General features: G+C 44.4%; 1 protein-coding gene across 1 annotated transcript; it reads left to right on the forward strand.

Annotated features, from left to right (window-relative positions):
- Positions 1-754: 754 nt before the first annotated feature.
- On the forward strand, positions 755-13,205 carry txlna (taxilin alpha). The gene is made up of 11 exons (XM_071913362.2): positions 755-892; positions 1,935-2,123; positions 2,357-2,626; positions 3,248-3,339; positions 4,853-5,023; positions 5,796-5,990; positions 6,666-6,785; positions 6,922-6,996; positions 7,801-7,893; positions 8,045-8,140; positions 11,037-13,205. Exons 1-11 carry the CDS (start codon positions 763-765, stop codon positions 11,364-11,366), a joined length of 1,761 nt encoding a protein of 586 aa, XP_071769463.2. The 5' UTR covers positions 755-762; the 3' UTR covers positions 11,367-13,205.
- Positions 13,206-20,468: the final 7,263 nt, after the last annotated feature.

Raw genomic sequence — 20,468 nt, forward strand, 5'->3', positions numbered from 1 at the left:
TTGTATGTAGTATGTAGTACTAATTTTCTTCATTTGTCTTGTTCAGTAAAGAAAATCCATAGAGCTATGTAGTTCACAATCCAGACAGTAGATGACACCAGCAGCACCAGAGAAGGCTTTTATCCTACCGTCTTGGAAAACGAAGAAGAAAGAATTTAACTGGAAGTGTGTTTCATTTTCACTTCTGAGAAAACAAAACAACAGTTGTACTAGGGCGTACCTTGGGGCGTACAGAGCTAATAGCCTACATCCATGGTACAGAACAAGAAAGATCGAATAAAAATATTATGGAATCAATATATCAATCATAGAGTGAAGCCTTTGCTGTTAAATAGATACTAAAAGTGATATAAACATACCAGAAAACTGAGAAGGATGTCTGCTTTCTCAAAGAAGTCCATTCTAATCCATGTCAGTAGCACACTGGTTCCTAAAAATCTCTAAAATCAAAATCTCTCAAAATGTTCCGTGACTGCCATGTAGACCTGGATGTAAACTCAAAGATTCAACCACCAAACTCAAACTCCTAACATGGAAGGATGTCTATCGTCACTATCTAAAAGAAGACTATTTATTCTAACAAGTTGTCTGGTATAAATCTGGTGTTTGAGTCTGTGAGCTTTGAGACATTTGGAGCATTTCATTGGCTGACTTAAGAAAAAAACAGCAACTGTATTTTAATTTTATTCATTTATTTACTCCGTAAATGCATTATATTTTTATCTCCTGTACTCTGTATTATTAAAAAAAAAGTTTAAACTCATGTTCGTCAATAGGGATTTTATTTTGAAAGATATAACCGGAAGTAATAGTTTTTTAATTCGTGCTCACGCTGCTGAGGAAACCTGCGGATCACAGCCACACTTATTATTCACTGAGTCTCTGAGTAAAGGTAAACAGTACTTTGTGATCTGACAACGAGTAAATAAGGATGCTTATAATGTGGAAATAAGTCTATGTAGTCTGATTATGTTTTTGGATCTTTACCTCAGCTGATAGCTAACATTGGCTAACTAGCTAGTAGCCGTTCAAGCTAATTTAGCTGCAACTGTCTAGGCTAGCTAACGTTAGCTTGTTACAAGCACGGTGAGGTAGCTACGGTTAACATGATGCAGTTATACCTCGATAGCCAACAGTAACGAAGCTAGAGCTGGGGTTGACACTTGACAGGAAACTTAATACATAGGGGCAAATGTTTACCTTACATTAGAGCTAGCCCCGATGTGTTCCTGTATTGAGAGACCGTCACTCCAAACTCTGTTTTAAATTCTGTCAATTTCATGTTGCCTTGAATATCGGCAAATGTACATACCTCAGAACATAACTTAAGACCTTTTACGAACCATTGGGTTCCAGTCTTCAATTCGGCATACATGCAACACAGCAAGCAGCACATATCTCAACAAAATTTCCAGAAATTCACAGAATTGGTTCACTTGTTATTCCCACAATCTTCTTCCGCCAAAGTAACTTTACACCGTGAAAGGCGGTAGCAGTGTGAAGCAATTGTAAAAGTTGAGATTTTATTGCATTAAAGTGCTGCTTGGTGGACCATATACAATGTACCAGAAGAACCTCGCGACTCGTTAAATGTATTAAGCCATGTACTACGATGTGTGTCGCGTGCCGATAAGCAAGGCAGTATTACATTTTAGAGCAGAGTTTGACTTGACGTGTAAAGTTTTCTCTAGTAACGTTACAGAATTAGAGAATGGCATGTAGAGAAATTAGACATATTAGAAAGCACTTGAACCATGCTTCACTTTTTACTGGAGTTTATTTTAGAAGCCTTGAATGAACTAGGCCTAGCTGATTCTAAGATAACTACCGCCTCATGTTCTCTTCAACAATATACTAACTTTGTGTCATTGGCAGTTAGCCAAGTGACACAGCTGTTTATAATTACCGCATTACGAATTTCATTGTGTACATAGGAAAGATGAAAAAACAAGACACGGAAGAGTCCACTACCCAGGGCAGTGAGGACACTCCACCTACAACAGGAGAGACGGAGTTGCCCACAGCTCCAAAAGACGGTCCTGACAGCAACAGCCCCAAAGAGTCTGAACCACAGACACCACAGACAAACACACCGCCTCAGGGCGATGGGGCAGAAAGTGAAGGTAAAGGTGGCATTTTATAGGTTCATTCATGCTAATATGGTTGACATTACCCTGTCATACAAGAACCACTTCTGACATGGTAGGTAGGGAGACACAGTAGTTGCTATTTCCTGGAATAGACCATTTTTGTTATTTTACAAGTAATATTTTTTAACACAATAGGATCTCTGAACAGTGTTTGAATCACAAGAAATTGGGTCGTGACAACTAATCTCCCCCTCTGCTGTATCTAGTGGTGGAGGCAGTGGCAGCGTTGTCCCAGTGTGACATGGCCGAGGAGCTGAGCCGGCAGCTGGAGGACATCCTCAGCACCTACTGCCGGGAAAGCATGGGCGACGATGCCACCGCCCTGCCCAACGGCCAGTCGCACAGCCCCGAGCTCAACGGCCTGGCCGGCGAGAGGGAGGACCACAAGCCGGGGGAGGGCAAGGTCAACGGGGGTGGCGGCGGGGGCGAGAAGGAGCAGAAGAAGACGCAGGACAAGAAGAAAGGGAAGGGGCTGGGTAAGGAGCGGCTCACTCTGGCTGAAGTCCACCCTGGAGAGGTTTTGAATATGTCATGCTGATAAGCCTACCAGAGAGCAATAGGGGGTGTTCTTGTTTTGAATGACTACTCAAATTCCCCCTTTTTTCACAAAGGTCTGGGAAGTTATGGAAAATGATTCTGAAAATTTCCATGTGCTAAAAAAAGTATAGAAAAACAGAAAATATTTTAAAAGTTTGGAAAAAAGTCAGGAAACTTACCATCACACTACACATTGCTTGCCCCCGAGAGAGACTGTGTATATTCTTCAGGATCTGTGATATTATTAGCCTATATAGATGTAGACATTTTTTTAATTCTGCCTTGTGTAAAAATTAGGGTCTTGAAAAGTATGGAATTTGGAAACATTAAATGTATACAAATGTTGCTTAAGTTTAGCATTCATGCAAACCATATTATCACTGTCTGGTTTGCCTTGTGCTGATTCTACCATTCATTCATGCCCAGACCTCTCTTAACACTTTTCATCCTTTTGTTTGTTACTAGAACATCAGGCAAAAAATTGACTTGCTAAACAAGCCTACTAATCAGTAACAGGCTGTATAATTCTTCTTTGTCTCTGTTTCCCTTGTGTTGTTTAGGCAAAGAGATCACCCTCCTCATGCAGACTCTGAACACACTGAGCACCCCAGAGGAAAAACTAGCCGGCCTCTGTAAGAAGTATGCTGAACTGGTGAGTGGCTCTTGCAAAGGGTTTGGCACTGATACTCTAGTCTAGTTTTTGTTGTTTGGCCACACTTGATCTTGATCTTACGTCAAACTCACCTACAATTTGTCTTAATGTCAGATATCAAATTTTGTTTTTTTGTATTGTGTTATATTTTATGATTACAATTTCAGAAGATGTGTCCAATACTTTGGTATTGGTTTTGAATAACACTTATTTGGTGTGGTTGAATCAAACCCTGAACCGTTTATCCCTTTAATTTGGCTCCTTTGGGAGGTGAGAACAACCTAATTGAATTGAACTGCTCCCTGGTCTCAGGCCTCAGCCTGGAGCAGTTTGTATGAAGTGGGAATACAGTCAGACTAAAGGTGGAAAAACAGTCCAGGGATCATGTGTTTAATGGAGCTGATTGAATGTTTTGTTTCCATTCTCCCAAATGTTTTCAAGAGCATCACTAAGCTAACTTAACGCTGATGCAGGGATCTGAGAGACACACATACACACACAGTGGTGCAATGCAGACCTCTGTCCTATGTGTCCTTTATACATTCTAGGGCACCGTATAGCATTTCACAGCACAAACGGTGACCTGAAATGATCTATTGCGTCCGTGCGTCCTGCAATAATGTGGGTTTTCACATTGACCGTGTGTGCGTGATAGAGAGTTTGCGAGACAAGCCATTTGTTTGTATGTGTGTGAATTTGAGAGAGCTGGTGTGTGTGTGTGTGTGTGTGTGTGTGTGATTTGGCACTGTGTCAGAGCTGTGAGCCGTGGCCTATTTGAGCTGACTGGGCCTGCAGGAGGCTGATAGATGAAGTGCGGTCTGCAGCTCGGTCTCTGGGGCTGCAGTGTTGTTAATGGCTGGAGGTGGAACTGCTGTCCAGGGAGAGGCACTGGCTCCACTCTGACCTCCACTCTGGTCCGGCTCATCTCTACTGTATTTTGACTCGGGTTCGACCCACATGGGCTTTTGAAGGCAGATACACAATGTGACCGTTTTGTTCCAAAAAAAATCCATAAAATCAATCAAGTATTTAGTGTTATTTAGACCATGGTACAGTGTGGCTCTTCATTGAAATTCATAATAATAATAAAAATAATAATAATGATAAAACATGAATACTTGTGTGGAATCTGATCAAAATGCTGCATGATTATTAGTCTTGATAATTTGCAGAACAAAATTACTCTGCACTTTTTGCATTTTATATAAACATCTTGACTTTTTCCACTGCAGCCGACATTCTAAATTAAGTGACACATTTCAATGTTGCCAATATTTTATGATCATTTATTGTGGAAAGTAAAACTGTGATATACTGTACAATTGTCCACAATTAACTGTACAGCCCTACAAATAACCTAAATTCCCCATGGAGATCAATACATTTTTATTTTATCTTACAAAGTACATATTATCCAAGAAACTGCATCATATCAGAGATAGAGACTCTGGATCTTGTGCGAATACCTCATAAACATGTGGTTTGTTCATGTGTGTGTGTTCGTATTTGACAGCTGGAGGAGCAGCGTAACTCCCAGAAGCAGATGCGAGCGCTGCAGAAGAAGCAGACTCAGCTGGTCCAGGAGAAAGACCACCTGAGGAACGAACACAGCAAGGCCATTCTGGCCCGCAGCAAGCTGGAGAGCCTCTGCAGAGAGCTGCAGAGACACAACCGCACACTCAAGGTACACAACAGGCACTAGCAGGCAGGCGAACACACACTCTACACTCAACGCTGTGATTATAGACTCCTAACTGCTTGCTTGATGTTGATCAATGGCTTCTCTACAAACTAATAACCACAGCATAACCCACACATCAAGTACAGTTTCTGTACAGACCGCATTGGTGGTGATGACAGAAAGATCTAATTACAGAGTCTCAAACAAATTTTTTTTTCGATGTCATAGCATTTGTAAAGGTTGCTTTACTTTACACCACAGTAGTGCTGTCATGAAAATTTGGTATGAAGTTATGGAAAGGTTTTGGAATTTAATTGTAAAATAATATACCCCCTTTGCATACAAGAGGAGGATTATGGGAGCTGTGTTGCAGCTAAAAGTGAAGATGTATAGGTCAAGTTACATTTTCACAATAATAAATCCTCTTTTAAATCCTTTTATTAATTAGATACAGCTAATAGAGACATGATTTGTAGAAAAGGATTTTTACCAAACTGTTATGAAGTTTGGGAATGTCCAAATATAGAGGAGTGAAGTGTCTCACCGTGACTCACAGAATTCAGCTCTTGAAGGTCATGCTGCTGAGGAAAACACAGCTTGTGGGACTGTAGCATCATCACATATGGATGCTCCTTTGAATCCACATTGGCCGGCCGCCACCTTGAAGCTGAGCCAGCCGGTCAAGATAGAAGTCAGGCATCACAGCATGATGGTTCCTCCAGCACATTTAGTCTTATCCCCCTCCTCCTCCTCCTCCTCCTCCTTCTCTCCGCAGGAGGAAGGGATGCAGAGAACCCGGCTGGAGGAGGAGAAGAGGAAGGAGGTGACCTCGCACTTCCAGGTGACGCTGAACGACATCCAGGCACAGATGGAGCAGCACAACGAGAGGAACGCCAGCCTGCGGCAGGAGAACACCGAGCTGGCCGAGAAACTCAAGAAGCTCTATGAGCAGTACAAGCTACGGGAAGAGGTGTGTGTGTGTGTGTGTCTCCCATAATTCAGAATGCACATCAGTTTGTGGGTTTTTGTGTGTTATGGTCTCTCCTCCCCCCTCATCAATATCAGTCTAATCATTTGTAAAAGCAGTTTGAGTTGTATTCTGTGCATAAAAGGCACTCAATTGAATGAGATTAGATACAACTTTAATAATCCCTGTTGGGAAATTGGGTTCTTCCAGCAGCAAAGAAAATGGGATATAAATAAGAGTGGAGCAAATGCGGGGTATTAAACATAATGCAGCCAACAATTTCAACACTAGAGCATATTAAGTAAAAATGTATGAATGAAAACAAGTATGAATTTATAGCATATAGGCAGTGAGTGCAAAATGACAACAGTGGAACGTACTGAGGCAAAGAAAATAAATGCAAAATTATATGAAATATGAAAAATATCAGAACTTATGAGGTATGAAGTAAATGAAAATATGGAGATGTATTCAATGTATAATGAGAAAATATGAGAATATGAACAAATATGTGAATTTACATTATTTATATAGGGTGTGACACGTGCATTGTCGGCTTTCTACGATGTCAGATCATACGTATATGATAATGCAGTGCAGATGTAACTGTTGACATTATTGGTTGTAGGAGTGTTTTGTGTATAACTTGTCTGTGTGTGTTGTGTTATCCCCCACCAGCACATAGACAAGGTGGTAAAGCACAAGGACCTGCAGCAGCAGCTGGTGGACGCTAAGCTGCACCAGGCCCAGGAGCTGCTGAAGGAGTCGGAGGAACGGCACGACAGAGAGAAAGACTTTGTAAATGACCCCTCAACAGACACACATACCTACACAAAACAAACCAAAATACAACACCAGTGCTGTGCTTTTGTCCTGCCTTCATACCAAAATCTAATTATCTGTCCTCATCCCTTGTCCTTCGTCTCGCCCTCAGTTGCTGAAGGAAGCGGTGGAGTCTCAAAGGATGTGTGAGCTGATGAAGCAACAGGAAGTCCACCTCAAACAACAGGTTTCCCATGAGTCTTTACCTTTCATAGCTTGACTGTGAAATGACTGAAGGTGACAGGTTTTGTCCCCCGTAATGAAATGTCCACCCGTCATATGTGACATCTCTGACAGCGCTGATTGGGTGCTGACAACACTTGGGGGAATAAAGCATCTCACCGCCGTGTTGTGGCATTTTAAAAATTACACTGATTAGCCCAAGGGGAACGCCACAATTACAGGTCGGTTTAAGTTGGAATGACATGAAATTTGGTGCATCCAGCAATCCTTGCTCTATTAATCTGCCTCCATGACCATCAATACACACTATATTTGATTTTTCCACCATTTTGAGTTTCTTGACAGTTTCTCCTCTGTGGCTTTTTCATTTATTTACTGATTGGACCAGGGGTGACAATCAACCAATACGGGGCGCCACAAATGCCAAAAAGAAAAGACCAGCAGACAAATAGTAGGGCTGGGTAATATCAACAAAATATCACGATAATGACAAGAAATTAGTTTGATATCAATATATAATGATATCTGCTAACATATGCAAAATCACGTTTAATAATCAAATTGATGTTCATCACAATATGATCCTGTTGAAAGACGATAAATGATCAAATTTAATTATTGCCCAGCCTCAGCATACAGCTTTACAAAATGCAAGAAAAAAAATAAAGGACTCACTTACTTACTTTAACATGTGTATAACTTTACTGATTTGGCCAAAGGGTGACTACGTCATTTGTTTGCTATTGTCTTGTTTAATGTTACTATGGGTATCTTAATACGACCGACCTCTGTTGTGTTCTGTTCCCAGCTGTCGCTATATACAGAGAAGTTTGAGGAGTTCCAGACCACTTTGTCCAAGAGCAATGAGGTCTTCACCACTTTCAAACAGGAGATGGAGAAGGTGAGGTGTGTGTGTGTGTGTGTGTGTGTGTGTGTGTGTGTGTGTGTGTGTGTGTGTGTGTGTGAGAGAGAACGAGAGAGGGAGTTACTGCATGTAACTTTTGTTGGGTTGACCTGCTGACTTGCCAATCTCATCTCCTGTGTGACTTCAGATGACTAAAAAGATCAAAAAGCTGGAGAAGGAGACCACCATGTACCGCTCCAGGTGGGAGAGCAGCAACAAGGCTCTTCTGGAGATGGCCGAGGAGGTAAGCTGCTCTGTGTCCGACTGTTAAGCAAGTGGCTCCAGAGCAATGTAGAATAGGGCATTGAGGGCAAATGATGGAATTCAGTAGGGCTGGGTGAAAAAAGGATACTCTAATACATTGCAATGTATTGGAGAATTGGTTCAGAATTGGTTCTGCAAGCCCTAGTACTGATACTCACCCTTTGTAGCTGTTATTTTACAACTACAGTACTCTCCTGTAGGCATCATTTTGCTGCAACTTTGAGAAGTACGAACGAACATACAGTATATACATAGCCACTTAACCAGGTGTGTTCAATAATAGTTGCAGGTGCCATTAAGCCAGCACAAGCAAATCTCTAGGCAGATGTTTGGACACATTTCTAAGTAACATCATCTGTAAGCTTTTCCATTTGGTATTAAAATACTGTGGTAACACCATGAATTTACACACATACCTGAGTAGGGGTGTAACGATATATCGTGGAACGAAATTTCGCGATCCAAAAACGTGACGATAGGCATCGTGGAGGTGATTAATGGTTTGTGATATCAAGTAAAGCTTATCAATTAGCTGCACCACCAAAATGTAGACTACTCTTTGTTTTCATTTACATACTTAAAACGCCAGAGGGTGGAATCAGTAATCCTAGATCCTAGTTTGCCTGACTGGCGTTATGACATCATTGACACCGACGTTCACCGACGTTCACTCGAGACCCGGATGAGCCAGGTGTGTAGCGTGCAACAGGAAAATGGAAAGCGGTGAAATCGAAATACACTCGTTACATTAAGTAACATTATCATCGTTATTTTGAAAGAGATGGAGGTAAGTGTTGTGAGACATTCTCAAATTTTCTAGCCAGTCTGTTTCCTCAACATTGCGGTTCTTCCCATAGATATAAAAACAGTTGTTCCTACCAGTTCTGCGGTCTCAGCTCGGCCCAAATGTTGCGGTTGAAAGTATCAAGTCCATGCGGTGGAAAAAGAGAACATGACGCCGCTGTCAGTGACGGTTTATTAAGATCTTATGGATAAATTGACGCCTCTGGTTACTGGTGTTACTGGTGTGTAAACTGAAAACACAGGCAATGGTAGCCGCCATATTGGTCTGAAGTAAACGTTACTATGGTTACAGACATTATTTACAACCATCGCGAGGTTGGCGTGGAGTGACTCCTGTTACCCGTTAGGGCTGTCAACGAATATTGTCTGCCTCGCGAGTTCTCGTGTGGGCTTGGGCCGCTGCACTGAATGCACTGCATGACGGACAGGAGTCACACAACGTCACTTTCATTGATTGAAAATGAAATGTAGGTCAAGCTGAAACGAGCGAATAATTCAACAACAACCGTGTGGTAATGATGGCAGAGAGTTCACAACCCAACTCGGCCACAGAGAGAGTGATTTGCATTGTTTGATTATTATTTTCTGTTTCATGTCAAGGAAAAGATAATTGTTCCATGTTTATCACAGCACAGCTCGCTCAGAGCGTTGAATGTCCGTTCTATATACCATAAAAATACCGTAAATTAATTGCCCGGGCTTTTATTCGCTTCAATCATTGAATACAACCGGCCTATATTTGGGACAGGAGTCGGGACCTTTAATTCCTTTCGCACAAAACTCTTGCTCAGCAAAGATGGAAAAATACTATCAAATTGTTTATTAGAGAGAGAGGGAGAGGGAGAGAGAGATCTTTAAATTAAGTTTTACGATATAGGACAATAAGGACATTATTTTATTTTGTAGGTATGTAGATCTTTTAAAAGACATGTTTATGTTGAAATAAATATACCTATACAAGTAGTTATGTCTCTCGTTGTATTGGTTTGCCCTCTTATGGACAAAAATAGATCTTCGAATGGTTCGAACCTATGTGTTTTTTTAGAAGGAATAATCGAACGTCATTTTTGGCCAATTTTGACAGCCCTATTACCCGTACAGACACAGTGGTAATTTTACTCCGCTCTGCTCCAGTGTGAACCAGATATATGCAAATTCACTCTCATTCATAAATTCGGTTGTCACTACCAAATTCTGGCAGTGTGTACGTAGCTAACTGTCAAAGGTGTCAGCTGCTGCCTGAAAATGTTGACATGCTAATTTTCTTAAAAAAATAAAACATGTCCTCCTAGGTTAGAAAATCAATGTCTGAACATATTTGTTGTTTTAATTTAAGCTTAAGTTTTGTGGCCTGCCTGGCCGACTAAGATGTTTGGAGAATGTTAGATCAATGTTCAGACATTTGCACTTAATTGTAAAGAGGACATCCTTGTTTAGACATTTTATTTTAATTTACAATTTGTTTCATATAGACAAGCATCCGCTGTTAAAAGCTGATTTATTTTATTCAACAGATTCTATTATTTGCTTTTTGCACTGAAAAATATATAACAAAGAAAGAAACCATTATAAAAGAAACTGTAGGAATAGGTTAATGTTACATTTTATGTCTAAGCAATAAGGAAAGAATCTTCTACAGTCATAATTTGTTTCTATTTAAACTTTGTTAAAAATATCGTCATTGTGTGAAACCGTGAAGCCTGTACCGTGTATCATACCGAACCGTGAGCTGAGTGTATCGTTACACCCCTATACCTGAGTAGACACCACTAGTGGTTGTATTTAAGTCCATTGTACAAAGAGTTGTACATTTTCAGTGTGTGTTTGTGATTACAAGTTATTACAGTTAGTGCTACAGCACACAGAAGTCTACACTGTTTACATTTATTTTGCCTGGTAAATTAAATGTAAACAATAGTGGATGGAAATATAAACAGAAATGTTAGTCAATTTTTGTTCAATTTGTCCCCTAAACCATATCAATTCACATAATCACATCACAATACTAAAAAGACATGTGGCTGCTGCAAATTTACCATGGTCGAGTGACTGTTGGTGTGTGTTTTGTGTAGAAAACGGTGCGGGACCACGAGTTCGAGGCGCTCCAGGGCAAAGTCCAGCGGCTGGAGAAGCTGCGGCGGGCGCTGAAGGTCGAACGCAACGAGCTCAGCAAGAAGGTGCAGAGCCTGAGCGGGCAGGACGACGGCGTCCCCGGGGCCGCCGCCTCCGACCCGGGCGCCGACTCGCCCTCTCCGCCCCCCACGGACTCCCCGCTGGAGCCCAGCGAGCCACCTGTCCCGGACGCCACGCCCTGCTCCCGGTCCTGCCACTGCGACCCGGAGCTGGACACGCACGCCCCGCTGGAAGAGGCCGGCGCTCAGCCCGTCACCGCCCAGGATTGAAGCCTCTCGCACGGGACAACGCTGCTCACAGTCCCCCCCCCACCCCCCCCACCTCCAGCACCAAGCAAGCACCAAACGACCAGCCACCAGCCTGCAAGCCACTACTACTACTCCTCTGGAGGAAGCTGAGCCTGAGCACCCATCCCGCAGCAGATCAGATCCCTTTTTTATATATTGTAGGGTAAATATCTGATCTGCGGTCAGTGGTAGGGTTAGCTTGTGTCCTCCCAGAATCCTCTGTGGGCATCATGAAGATGACGATGAGAAGATTGTGCCTCATCTCTGTCTCTGCGTTGTGCTTTTTGCTGCATTTTCCCTTTTCGACCTGCATCCGGTAGAGAACTACTTAGGCAAGATAGGAGTGTCAGTGCTGCTTGGGATGGAATAAGTCAAATATGTATTAGTCAAGAGGTATCATCTGGGGCTGAATAATTTGTGTGTGTGAGAGTACGTGTCCGGTCAGTGTGTATCTGGGATTATTTGAGTGTGTGTGTGTGTCTCGAAGGGGTTTGATGCAGTACTGTGAAGGCCACTTTTAGTAGTAACACATTACTATGTTTTTTTTTCTTCAGGTCAAGTCTTAACACAGATATCAAGCAAATTATTTCTTTATCCAAATCAGTACTAGTAAATTAAAATTTCCTTTTTTTGCTAATCAAAAATAATCTAGCCTCGGGGTATTACAGGAATGAATTTCTCATTCCGACATCTTTTTTTATTTGTTTTTTTTCCAAGCAGCACAGATGTTGAAAAAGCATCATTATATTTTGTTTCTCCACAATATTCATACCAACATATTGCCCGTAGACCATTTTAGGGAAATCACCTTTGTTCTCTCGTTTGATCATCACACCTCTTCAGTTGCACAACGTTTCTGATTTTGTGGACTGTATTTATTGTTTGATGTATAATCTCTAATGTTATTATAATGTGTATCTTACAGAGCACCACTGTAAAAAAAATCAGTCTATTTTTCTTAATGGAGACCATTTATAAAGCTATTGCAGTTTTGACATTCCTAATCCTTCTGAGTTCAGTTGCTCCTATGTAAATCTGTGTTTTTGGTTTTTTTACCTTTGCAATGAGAACCACTTCAGACTCGACCAACCTGTTTTTCCTGTAGGTCTGTTAACTCCATCTTTGTGCATTGGTGTGTATGACGTGTGGCTAAGATTGTCGCCTCCCAGCCCTAATAATTGCAGTAGCTTGGAATCAGGTTTTAATAAGAATGTTCAAGGACCTCTATGCAACCCTCGCCTCTTGGTTTTATTCTGTGGCAGTCTGAACTGACGAGCACTTAACTGAGAATGTATATTCATTATATCCACTGTCCTGCATGGATGTAAAAACACAACACGTTTGCTCAAGTTTGAACTCTGTTAATTGAACTAAATGCTCTCAATTTTTGCTTGAAATTCAACGTCTTGCATCTCCCTGATGCTTTCAAAAGGCACAGCGACTTTAAGTCTAGGTGCAACGAGGAAGTAAAATGAGAGCAAATAAGATGTATATCATAATAAATGACAGTTAATGAAAGTTTCACGCTAACATTCCCACTTTCTCCTCAGACATTCTTATGTACTACTTAATATGTAGCATTGGTAAGGTCCAGGTGACCGCTGTTTCAGTAATTTTCCACTTACAAATAGCAAACTTAATTTCTTCCATTGTCCCACAGGACAGACTCATAGTGTCCCCAGTCCCATGCTGGATTTGGAGGTTCATTGACTTTGAGAAGGAACCAAAGATTCCCTTTTGATTTGTTTTTGTCTGTTTTGCAGTACTTTTATCTGGCCCTGTATATTTTGTTTCTTGTTAAATAAAAGATGTACCTGTGTATATTTGAGTTTTTGGCTGATTTTTGCCTCAGCTTTTTTGACCCAGATACTCCAGAGGACTGCCGCTTGTCTAAAAAGGAAAAAACACCCTAAAAGCCTGATAGTAGATGTTCATTTCGGATTGCCTTGTACGGGGCTCCATGTCTCAAAGGAGAAAGGTGTACACAGCTCCAAGAACCTGCAGTATTATTGATCTGAATCCAGCTCATCTTCGCCAGGGATCCACATTTGATGAGACTGTCCCAAGGAGCCCAATCTGAGAAGATTTTTGTTGCTAGACAAGACGGAATTAGATAGCTGTCTATAGTGTCAGTAGGCTAATAACATAAACCTAGAATAAAAACAGCCATCTTTAGACATTTTGTCATTGTGCTAACTTCTACTGAGTGAAATAACAGTAACATTTATGTGAATATATCCCTGTCTGGACATGCAGTATATCCCTATTCAGGACAAACGTAATTTTTCAAAGTGCACATCAGAGTGTACATGTCTGTCTGCCCAATACAGTCTTGTTCCAATAGCAGTGCATCATCTGACTGCATGTTGTGGACGCTGACAGCCCCAGAGATGACATGACATGTAAACAGAGATTCATTGTATCCAGACCATGTGGATCTTTGTATTTGATAACTGAATCATAAATATCATCCCGTATAGCAAACTATCATTTAATCAATGTTGAAACACAGCACTGATTCAACATCAATATTGCACCTTGAAATGTTGATCCAATATCAGTGTTCAATGTTATTTCAACCAATGTTATTCAATCGATTTAACATCAAATTAACATTGAAACAAAATGAAAATGAACCCTGTTTTATGTAGAGCAAGACTCAATGGTGACTTGCCAATACAATACCATGTCAATCTCAGCTCCTTTCAATATAGTTTCAAGAGAACTGAAATATATAGGCATCCTGGTGGATTACTAAGGCATACTGTGATTATTCCTTTCTAACATTTTCCAATTTTTTATTTCTTATGTATCGTATTATACACATTGTACAATTGCGTTGTTAATAAAATTACATTTTAATTAATGTCTGATTGAAATTCAGGTGGATTGGAGATTCTAAACTGCCCATAGGTATAAATGTGAGTGTGAGTGATTGTCTGCCAGTCTGTTAGCCATGTGATGGACTGGCAACCTGTCCAGGGTGTTTCCCTGCCTTCCACCCCAATGCATGCTGGGATAGGCTCCAGCCCCCCGTGACACTGAATGGACCCTTTTCACAGCAGCCATCATTAATGTTATTAGTTACACCTGTGTTTACCCTGCTATGACACATCAACATGGCTGCTGTGAAAAGGGTCAACTGCATGATCCCACACCCAAACCCTGCTTCTGTCTGTCTGTCTGTCTGCTGTCTGTTTGTCTATCTCTCCCTTTCTCTCTCTCTCTCTCTCTCTCTCCCTTTCTCTCTCTCTCTCTCTCTCTCTCTCTCTCTCTCCAGTGGTTGTCCATCAATTCTCTCAGGTGAACACAAAACTTTTCCCATGGAATCCAGCCTGCTGCATGGCTGCATGACATCACAGTGCACTTGGTGCATACAGGTTCTACACCTCATTATGATATCATCAGATATCACTGAATTTAAGTGTGTGCTGAGTTGGAAAGCGTTCATACCCACATCAGACGAAGACGGACTGAGACGGAAACGGGACGACAGGAAACTTTACTTGAAGACGCACATCTGGACTTGCATAGCCTTTCTAAGCAGTGAACAGGTTAGACTTGAGGATAGAATAGGATTGACGAAATGTCATCCTCATTCTCCTCAATGGAGACCGAGGGCTCAATGGACTCCAAGTCCTCGGGCCCCCCTCCCAACAAAACTTCATCCTCAGCCTCCTCAATGGACATCGACTCCTCGAGCCCCTCTCCCCCCCCTCCTCCCCCGGCCGCCTCTGACTTCAAGGTAGCCAAGAACGATGTGCTGTGCAGCAGCTCCAGTCACTACCTGGTGGAGGCATTCAAGGGAGAGGGATGCTTTGGCAAGGTGGCTCAGTGTCTGAACGTAGACACAAAGGAGACGGTGGCTGTTAAGATCCTCAAGAGGAGCCGCTATTCCATGGAGGATGCTAAAAAAGAGGTGGCCATGCTGGACACGGTCAGAGTTCTGGATCCAGACAGGTGTAACTTGGTGCACTGGCATGAATGCTTTGTGCACAAAGGACACACCTGTCTGGCATTCGAGATGCTCGACAAGAGTCTTCAAGACTACATGATTGAGAGAAATTTAGAGCCGCTCTCTATAAATGAGATTAGGCCAATTATTCAGCAGCTGGCCACAGCATTCAAGGCTCTTAAAAGCATTGGTATCATCCATACCGACTTGAAACCAGATAACGTAATGCTGGTTAACCAGGCCAAAGAGCCATTCAGAGTCAAGCTCATTGACTTTGGCTTGGCTATTCCTGCCTCTGAAGTGAAGCCGGGAAGCAAATTCCAGGCTCTTGGTTATAAGTCTCCGGAAATCCTCCTGGGCCTCCCAATAACGGAGGCCATCGATATGTGGGCCCTGGGCTGCGTCATGGCAGCCTTGAGCATCGGCTACCACCTCTACCCCGGGCAGTGCGAGTATGACATCGTGAGGTTCATCGCTGTGACTTTGCGTCTGCCAGAGGAGGAGCTGCTGAACGCTGGAACAAAAACCAGCTGCTTTTTCACCAAGGACCCACCCAAGTATTCCGAGTGGAGGCTTAAGGTATTGTAGCACCATCCTGATTTTTCTCATAATTATCTAATAACCCTTTAAAAACCTATGAATAAGTAACTCATATATATTCTATGTTGTTTCAGACGCCAGAGGAATACCACATGGAAACCGGCATCCAGCCAAAAGATGGTTGTGAGAAGGTCGTGGATCGCCTGGAGGGCATGATGACTGTAAGTAGTCCTTTTACTGAATTACAGTTTTTTGCAGTTGCTTACACACATCTTCTGAAACTAAGGCCCATTTTCTCTTGCAAAATGAAACACTGCATACAAAACTGTACAATCTTCTCTCAAAACTGAATTTTGCATCAAAATGACACACACCATCATATGAATACATCTTTCTAAAAACCGACTACACACTGATGTGCTCAACGGAAAACACTATGAATATCTTATCAGTAGGTTTATGCCTTTTGCATTTTCAGAGTTACACTTATGCACAGCAGCCTGTAGTAAAAGACTGTTACAGTAATGTATATCTATGCAAATATAGTAACACACAAATACTTTATTTCAATCAACACTTGGATATGTGTTGTGAAATGTCCTACATACAAAACACAATGCAGTAGGAGAAAACAGAAAAAACAAGGTTTTCTGTAAAAATAAATAAATAAATAACTTCTGCAAAAGATCTAAAAACATGATGTGATTGGTTAGGGTACAAGGATATTTCTCACTGCAGTTTTAGTGTGTAAACAATTGTGAAAAACTGTAATAGCATTCATTTGCTCCGTTTCTGTGCGTGAGGAAGCAGATTTAACTGAAGTGTCATTGACTTTGTTTCCAAATATAGCGCTACAAGGACGTAGAAGAAGATATTCAGGCTGAAGACTTCTCTGAATTCCTAAGCCTTTTGAGAGGGTTTCTGGAGGTGAACCCAGATGCCAGGATCACTCCCAGCGAAGCTCTGAACCACCGGTTCATTACAATGAGCCACCTGGCAGACAACATGGACGACAGCGCTCAGTAAGTATCTGTGCAGTTTTGTGTGTGTGTGTTAATGTAGTTAGTAGATCACACGAGTTTGGATAGATGCTTGCAGTGTTGGGCTCGTTACTCCAAAAATGTAATTTATTACTCATTACTCGTTACTCTTTTCAAAAGTAATACTATTACTTTACTTATTACTCCCTGCCAACAGTAATTCGTTACACTACTCGTTGTATTACTTTTCCGTTACACCCCACAAAATTGGTAATTGCGTCCTTTCTCCTCAAAATTCAGACTTTGCATGTGCGTCTCTGTGTGAATGTCAGGGTAATCGCCGGTAAGCGCAGCTAAGGCTTCAAACTAGCAGTTTTTTTCTGCAGCCTATGAATCCATAAAAGTTACAGGCTAGATGAAAAGCACACCTGTCAAAGTAATGGGAATATTTCCAGCCGCTGAATGTAAGCGTTTCCATCTTCCAAGCTAGCTTGCTGCTTGGTCACGTGCACGCCGTTTTGCGGCAGGTCGTTTTGCGACGATTACGAAAATGAGTCAACAAAAGTAAGGTTGTAACGAGTTATTTTTTTGGGGAGTAACTAATATTATTACTGACATTTTATTAGTAATTAGTTACACTACTCGTTACTGGGGAAAGTAATATTATGTTATATTATTAATGCTACTGCCCAACACTGGATGCTTGTTTGCATGGAGGAATGGATAGATGGATGGATTGATTGACTGACTTGACTGAATGATTAATTGATAGGTGGATGGATTGATTGACTGATTGATTGATTGATTGATTGATTAACTGATTGTCATGTTTCATATAGTGTGCAGGCTTCACTCCAGGCTATGTGCGTCTGCATGCGGGAGGACTCACTGATGGAAGACCCCAGTGACATCCAGAGCCAGGCTGATGAAGAGTCCAGCGATGGGAACATCGTCTCTGATGCCAGCTCTTCAGCCCCCGCCGCTACACCCGCCGAAGCAGCCTCAGCCACCTCAGGCTCCGCTGCACCTGCCGAAGCAGCCTCAGCCACCTCAGGCTCCGCTGCACCTGCCGAAGCAGCCTCAGCCGCCTCAGCTGCCGCTGCACCCGCCGAAGCAGCCTCAGGCACCGCTGCACCCGTCGCAGCCGCCTCAGACGCCGCTGCACCCGCCGAAGCAGCCTCAGCCGACGCTGCACCCGCCGCAGCAGCCTCAGCCGACGCTGCACCCGCCGCAGCAGCCTCAGCCGACGCTGCACCCGCCGCAGCAGCCTCGGACACCGCTGCACCCGCCGAAGCAGCCTCAGACACCGCTGCACCTGCCAAAGCAGCCTCAGGCACCGCTGCACCCGCCTCAGCCGCTGCTGAACCCGCCTCAGCCGCCGCTGCACCCACCGCAGCAGCCTCAGATGCCGCTGCACCCGCCGAAGCAGCCTCAGATGCCGCTGCACCCGCCGCAGCAGCCTCAGACGACGCTGCACCCGCCGAAGCAGCCTCAGACACCGCTGCACCCGCCGAAGCAGCCTCAGACGACGCTGCACCCGCCGCAGCAGCCTCAGACGACGCTGCACCCGCCGCAGCAGCCTCAGACGACGCTGCACCCGCCACAGCAGCCTCAGCCGACGCTGCACCCGCCGCAGCAGCCTCGGACACCGCTGCACCCGCCGAAGCAGCCTCAGACACCGCTGCACCTGCCAAAGCAGCCTCAGGCACCGCTGCACCCGCCTCAGCCGCTGCTGAACCCGCCTCAGCCGCCGCTGCACCCACCGCAGCAGCCTCAGATGCCGCTGCACCCGCCGAAGCAGCCTCAGCCACAGCTGCACCCGCCGCAGCAGCCTCAGACGACGCTGCACCCACCGCAGCAGCCTCAGATGCCGCTGCACCCGCCGAAGCAGCCTCAGCCACAGCTGCACCCGCCGCAGCAGCCTCAGACGACGCTGCACCCGCCGAAGCAGCCTCAGACACCGCTGCACCCGCCGAAGCAGCCTCAGACGACGCTGCACCCGCCGCAGCAGCCTCAGACGACGCTGCACCCGCCGCAGCAGTCTCAGCCGACTCTGCACCCGCCGCACCCGCCGCAGCAGCCTCAGCCGACGCTGCACCCGCCGCAGCAGCCTCAGCCGACGCTGCACCCGCCGCAGCAGCCTCAGCCGACGCTGCACCCGCCGCAGCAGCCTCAGACACCGCTGCACCCGCCTCAGCCGCTGCTGAACCCGCCGCAGCAGCCTCAGCCGCCGCAGCCGCCGCTGAACCCGCCTCAGCCGCCGCTGAACCCACCTCAGCCGCCTCAGCCGCCGCTGAACCCGCTGCAGCAACCTCAGCCGCCGCTGAACCCGCTGCAGCAACCTCAGCTGCCACTGAACCCGCCTCAGCAGCCTCAGCCGCCGCTGCACCCGCCGCTGCACCCGCCGAAGCAGCCGCCGCTGCACCCGCCGCAGCAGCCTCAGCCACCGCTGCACCCGCCGCTGCAGCCTCAGCCGACGCTGCACCCGCCGCAGCAGCCTCAGACGACTCTGCACCCGCCGCAGCAGCCTCAGACACCGCTGCACCCGCCGCAGCAGCCTCAGACACCGCTGCACCCGCCTCAGCCGCTGCTGAACCCGCCGCAGCCGCCGCTGAACCCGCTGCAGCAACCTCAGCCGCCGCTGAACCCGCTGCAGCAACCTCAGCTGCCACTGAACCCGCCTCAGCAGCCTCAGCCGCCGCTGCACCCGCCGCTGCACCCGCCGCTGCACCCGCCGCTGCACCCGCCGCTGCACCCGCCGCTGCACCCGCCGCTGCACCCGCCGCAGCAGCCTCAGCCACCGCTGCACCCGCTGCAGCAGCTTCAGCCACCACAGGTCCTGCTGAAGGAGACAAAGTCATCACCGTTCCTGGTGAAGGAGCTTCAACCGTCTCCAAGAAGAAGAAAAAATTCAGGCCTGTGAAGAAAATCCGCAGATTTTTCTCCAGGGTGGCGAGGGCCTTTTCTCGCTGTTGTGGTCGAGCTGAAGACTGAAAGTCCATCTAAAACCAGAGGACTTCAACACCAACACTAAATAAACAATTAATTACATAAACTTCTGGAATGTGGGCTATCTGTAAGCAAATTGAGAAACTGGAGTAGTAGTAGTAGTAGTAGTTGCACTAGTAGTGGGATTTTATTCATTCTGGCCTGGGTGAATATGTTGGGATACCTAAGTAGTTCCAGTGAAAATGTCTCTGATCACCTTTATAAATGAATACACTGACTATATATTGACTGACTACAATAACATATTCTGTTATTTATATATATAAAATAACAGAAACACTATACTATAATACAATAGAATACAATAGCCCTGCAATAAATACCAGCTTTGATTTTTGAGACTTCTCCTCTTGCCACATTACATAATTTTCAGTGTTTGCGACCGATGCACCAGGAATTCAGGCCGCCACTACGACCTCTGATCAAAAGTAATGTCCTTTTTCTGATATTTTGTCCAAACCAGGTAGATGTCATTTAAATGGGTAAAACATTCAATTTCTGGCAGATACAGTGAAATGTAGTTGTTGGAATAAATTACTTTTCAAGTTAATTAAAATAAAATTAAAATTAAATATCCAAATAAGCGATCGAGCCGGATGA

This window comes from Centroberyx gerrardi, chromosome 19 (genome assembly GCF_048128805.1).
Source record: "Centroberyx gerrardi isolate f3 chromosome 19, fCenGer3.hap1.cur.20231027, whole genome shotgun sequence".
Classification (NCBI taxonomy): Eukaryota; Metazoa; Chordata; class Actinopteri; order Beryciformes; family Berycidae; genus Centroberyx; species Centroberyx gerrardi.

Coding starts and splice junctions, on each gene's coding strand:
- txlna (XM_071913362.2), top strand. CDS start 763: ATGTTCGTCAATAGGGATTTTATTTTGAAAGATATAACCGGAAGTAAT. Junction 893..1,934: donor CACTGAGTCTCTGAGTAAAG/GTAAACAGTACT, acceptor TTGTGTACATAG/GAAAGATGAAAAAACAAGAC. Junction 2,627..3,247: donor GAAGAAAGGGAAGGGGCTGG/GTAAGGAGCGGC, acceptor TGTGTTGTTTAG/GCAAAGAGATCACCCTCCTC.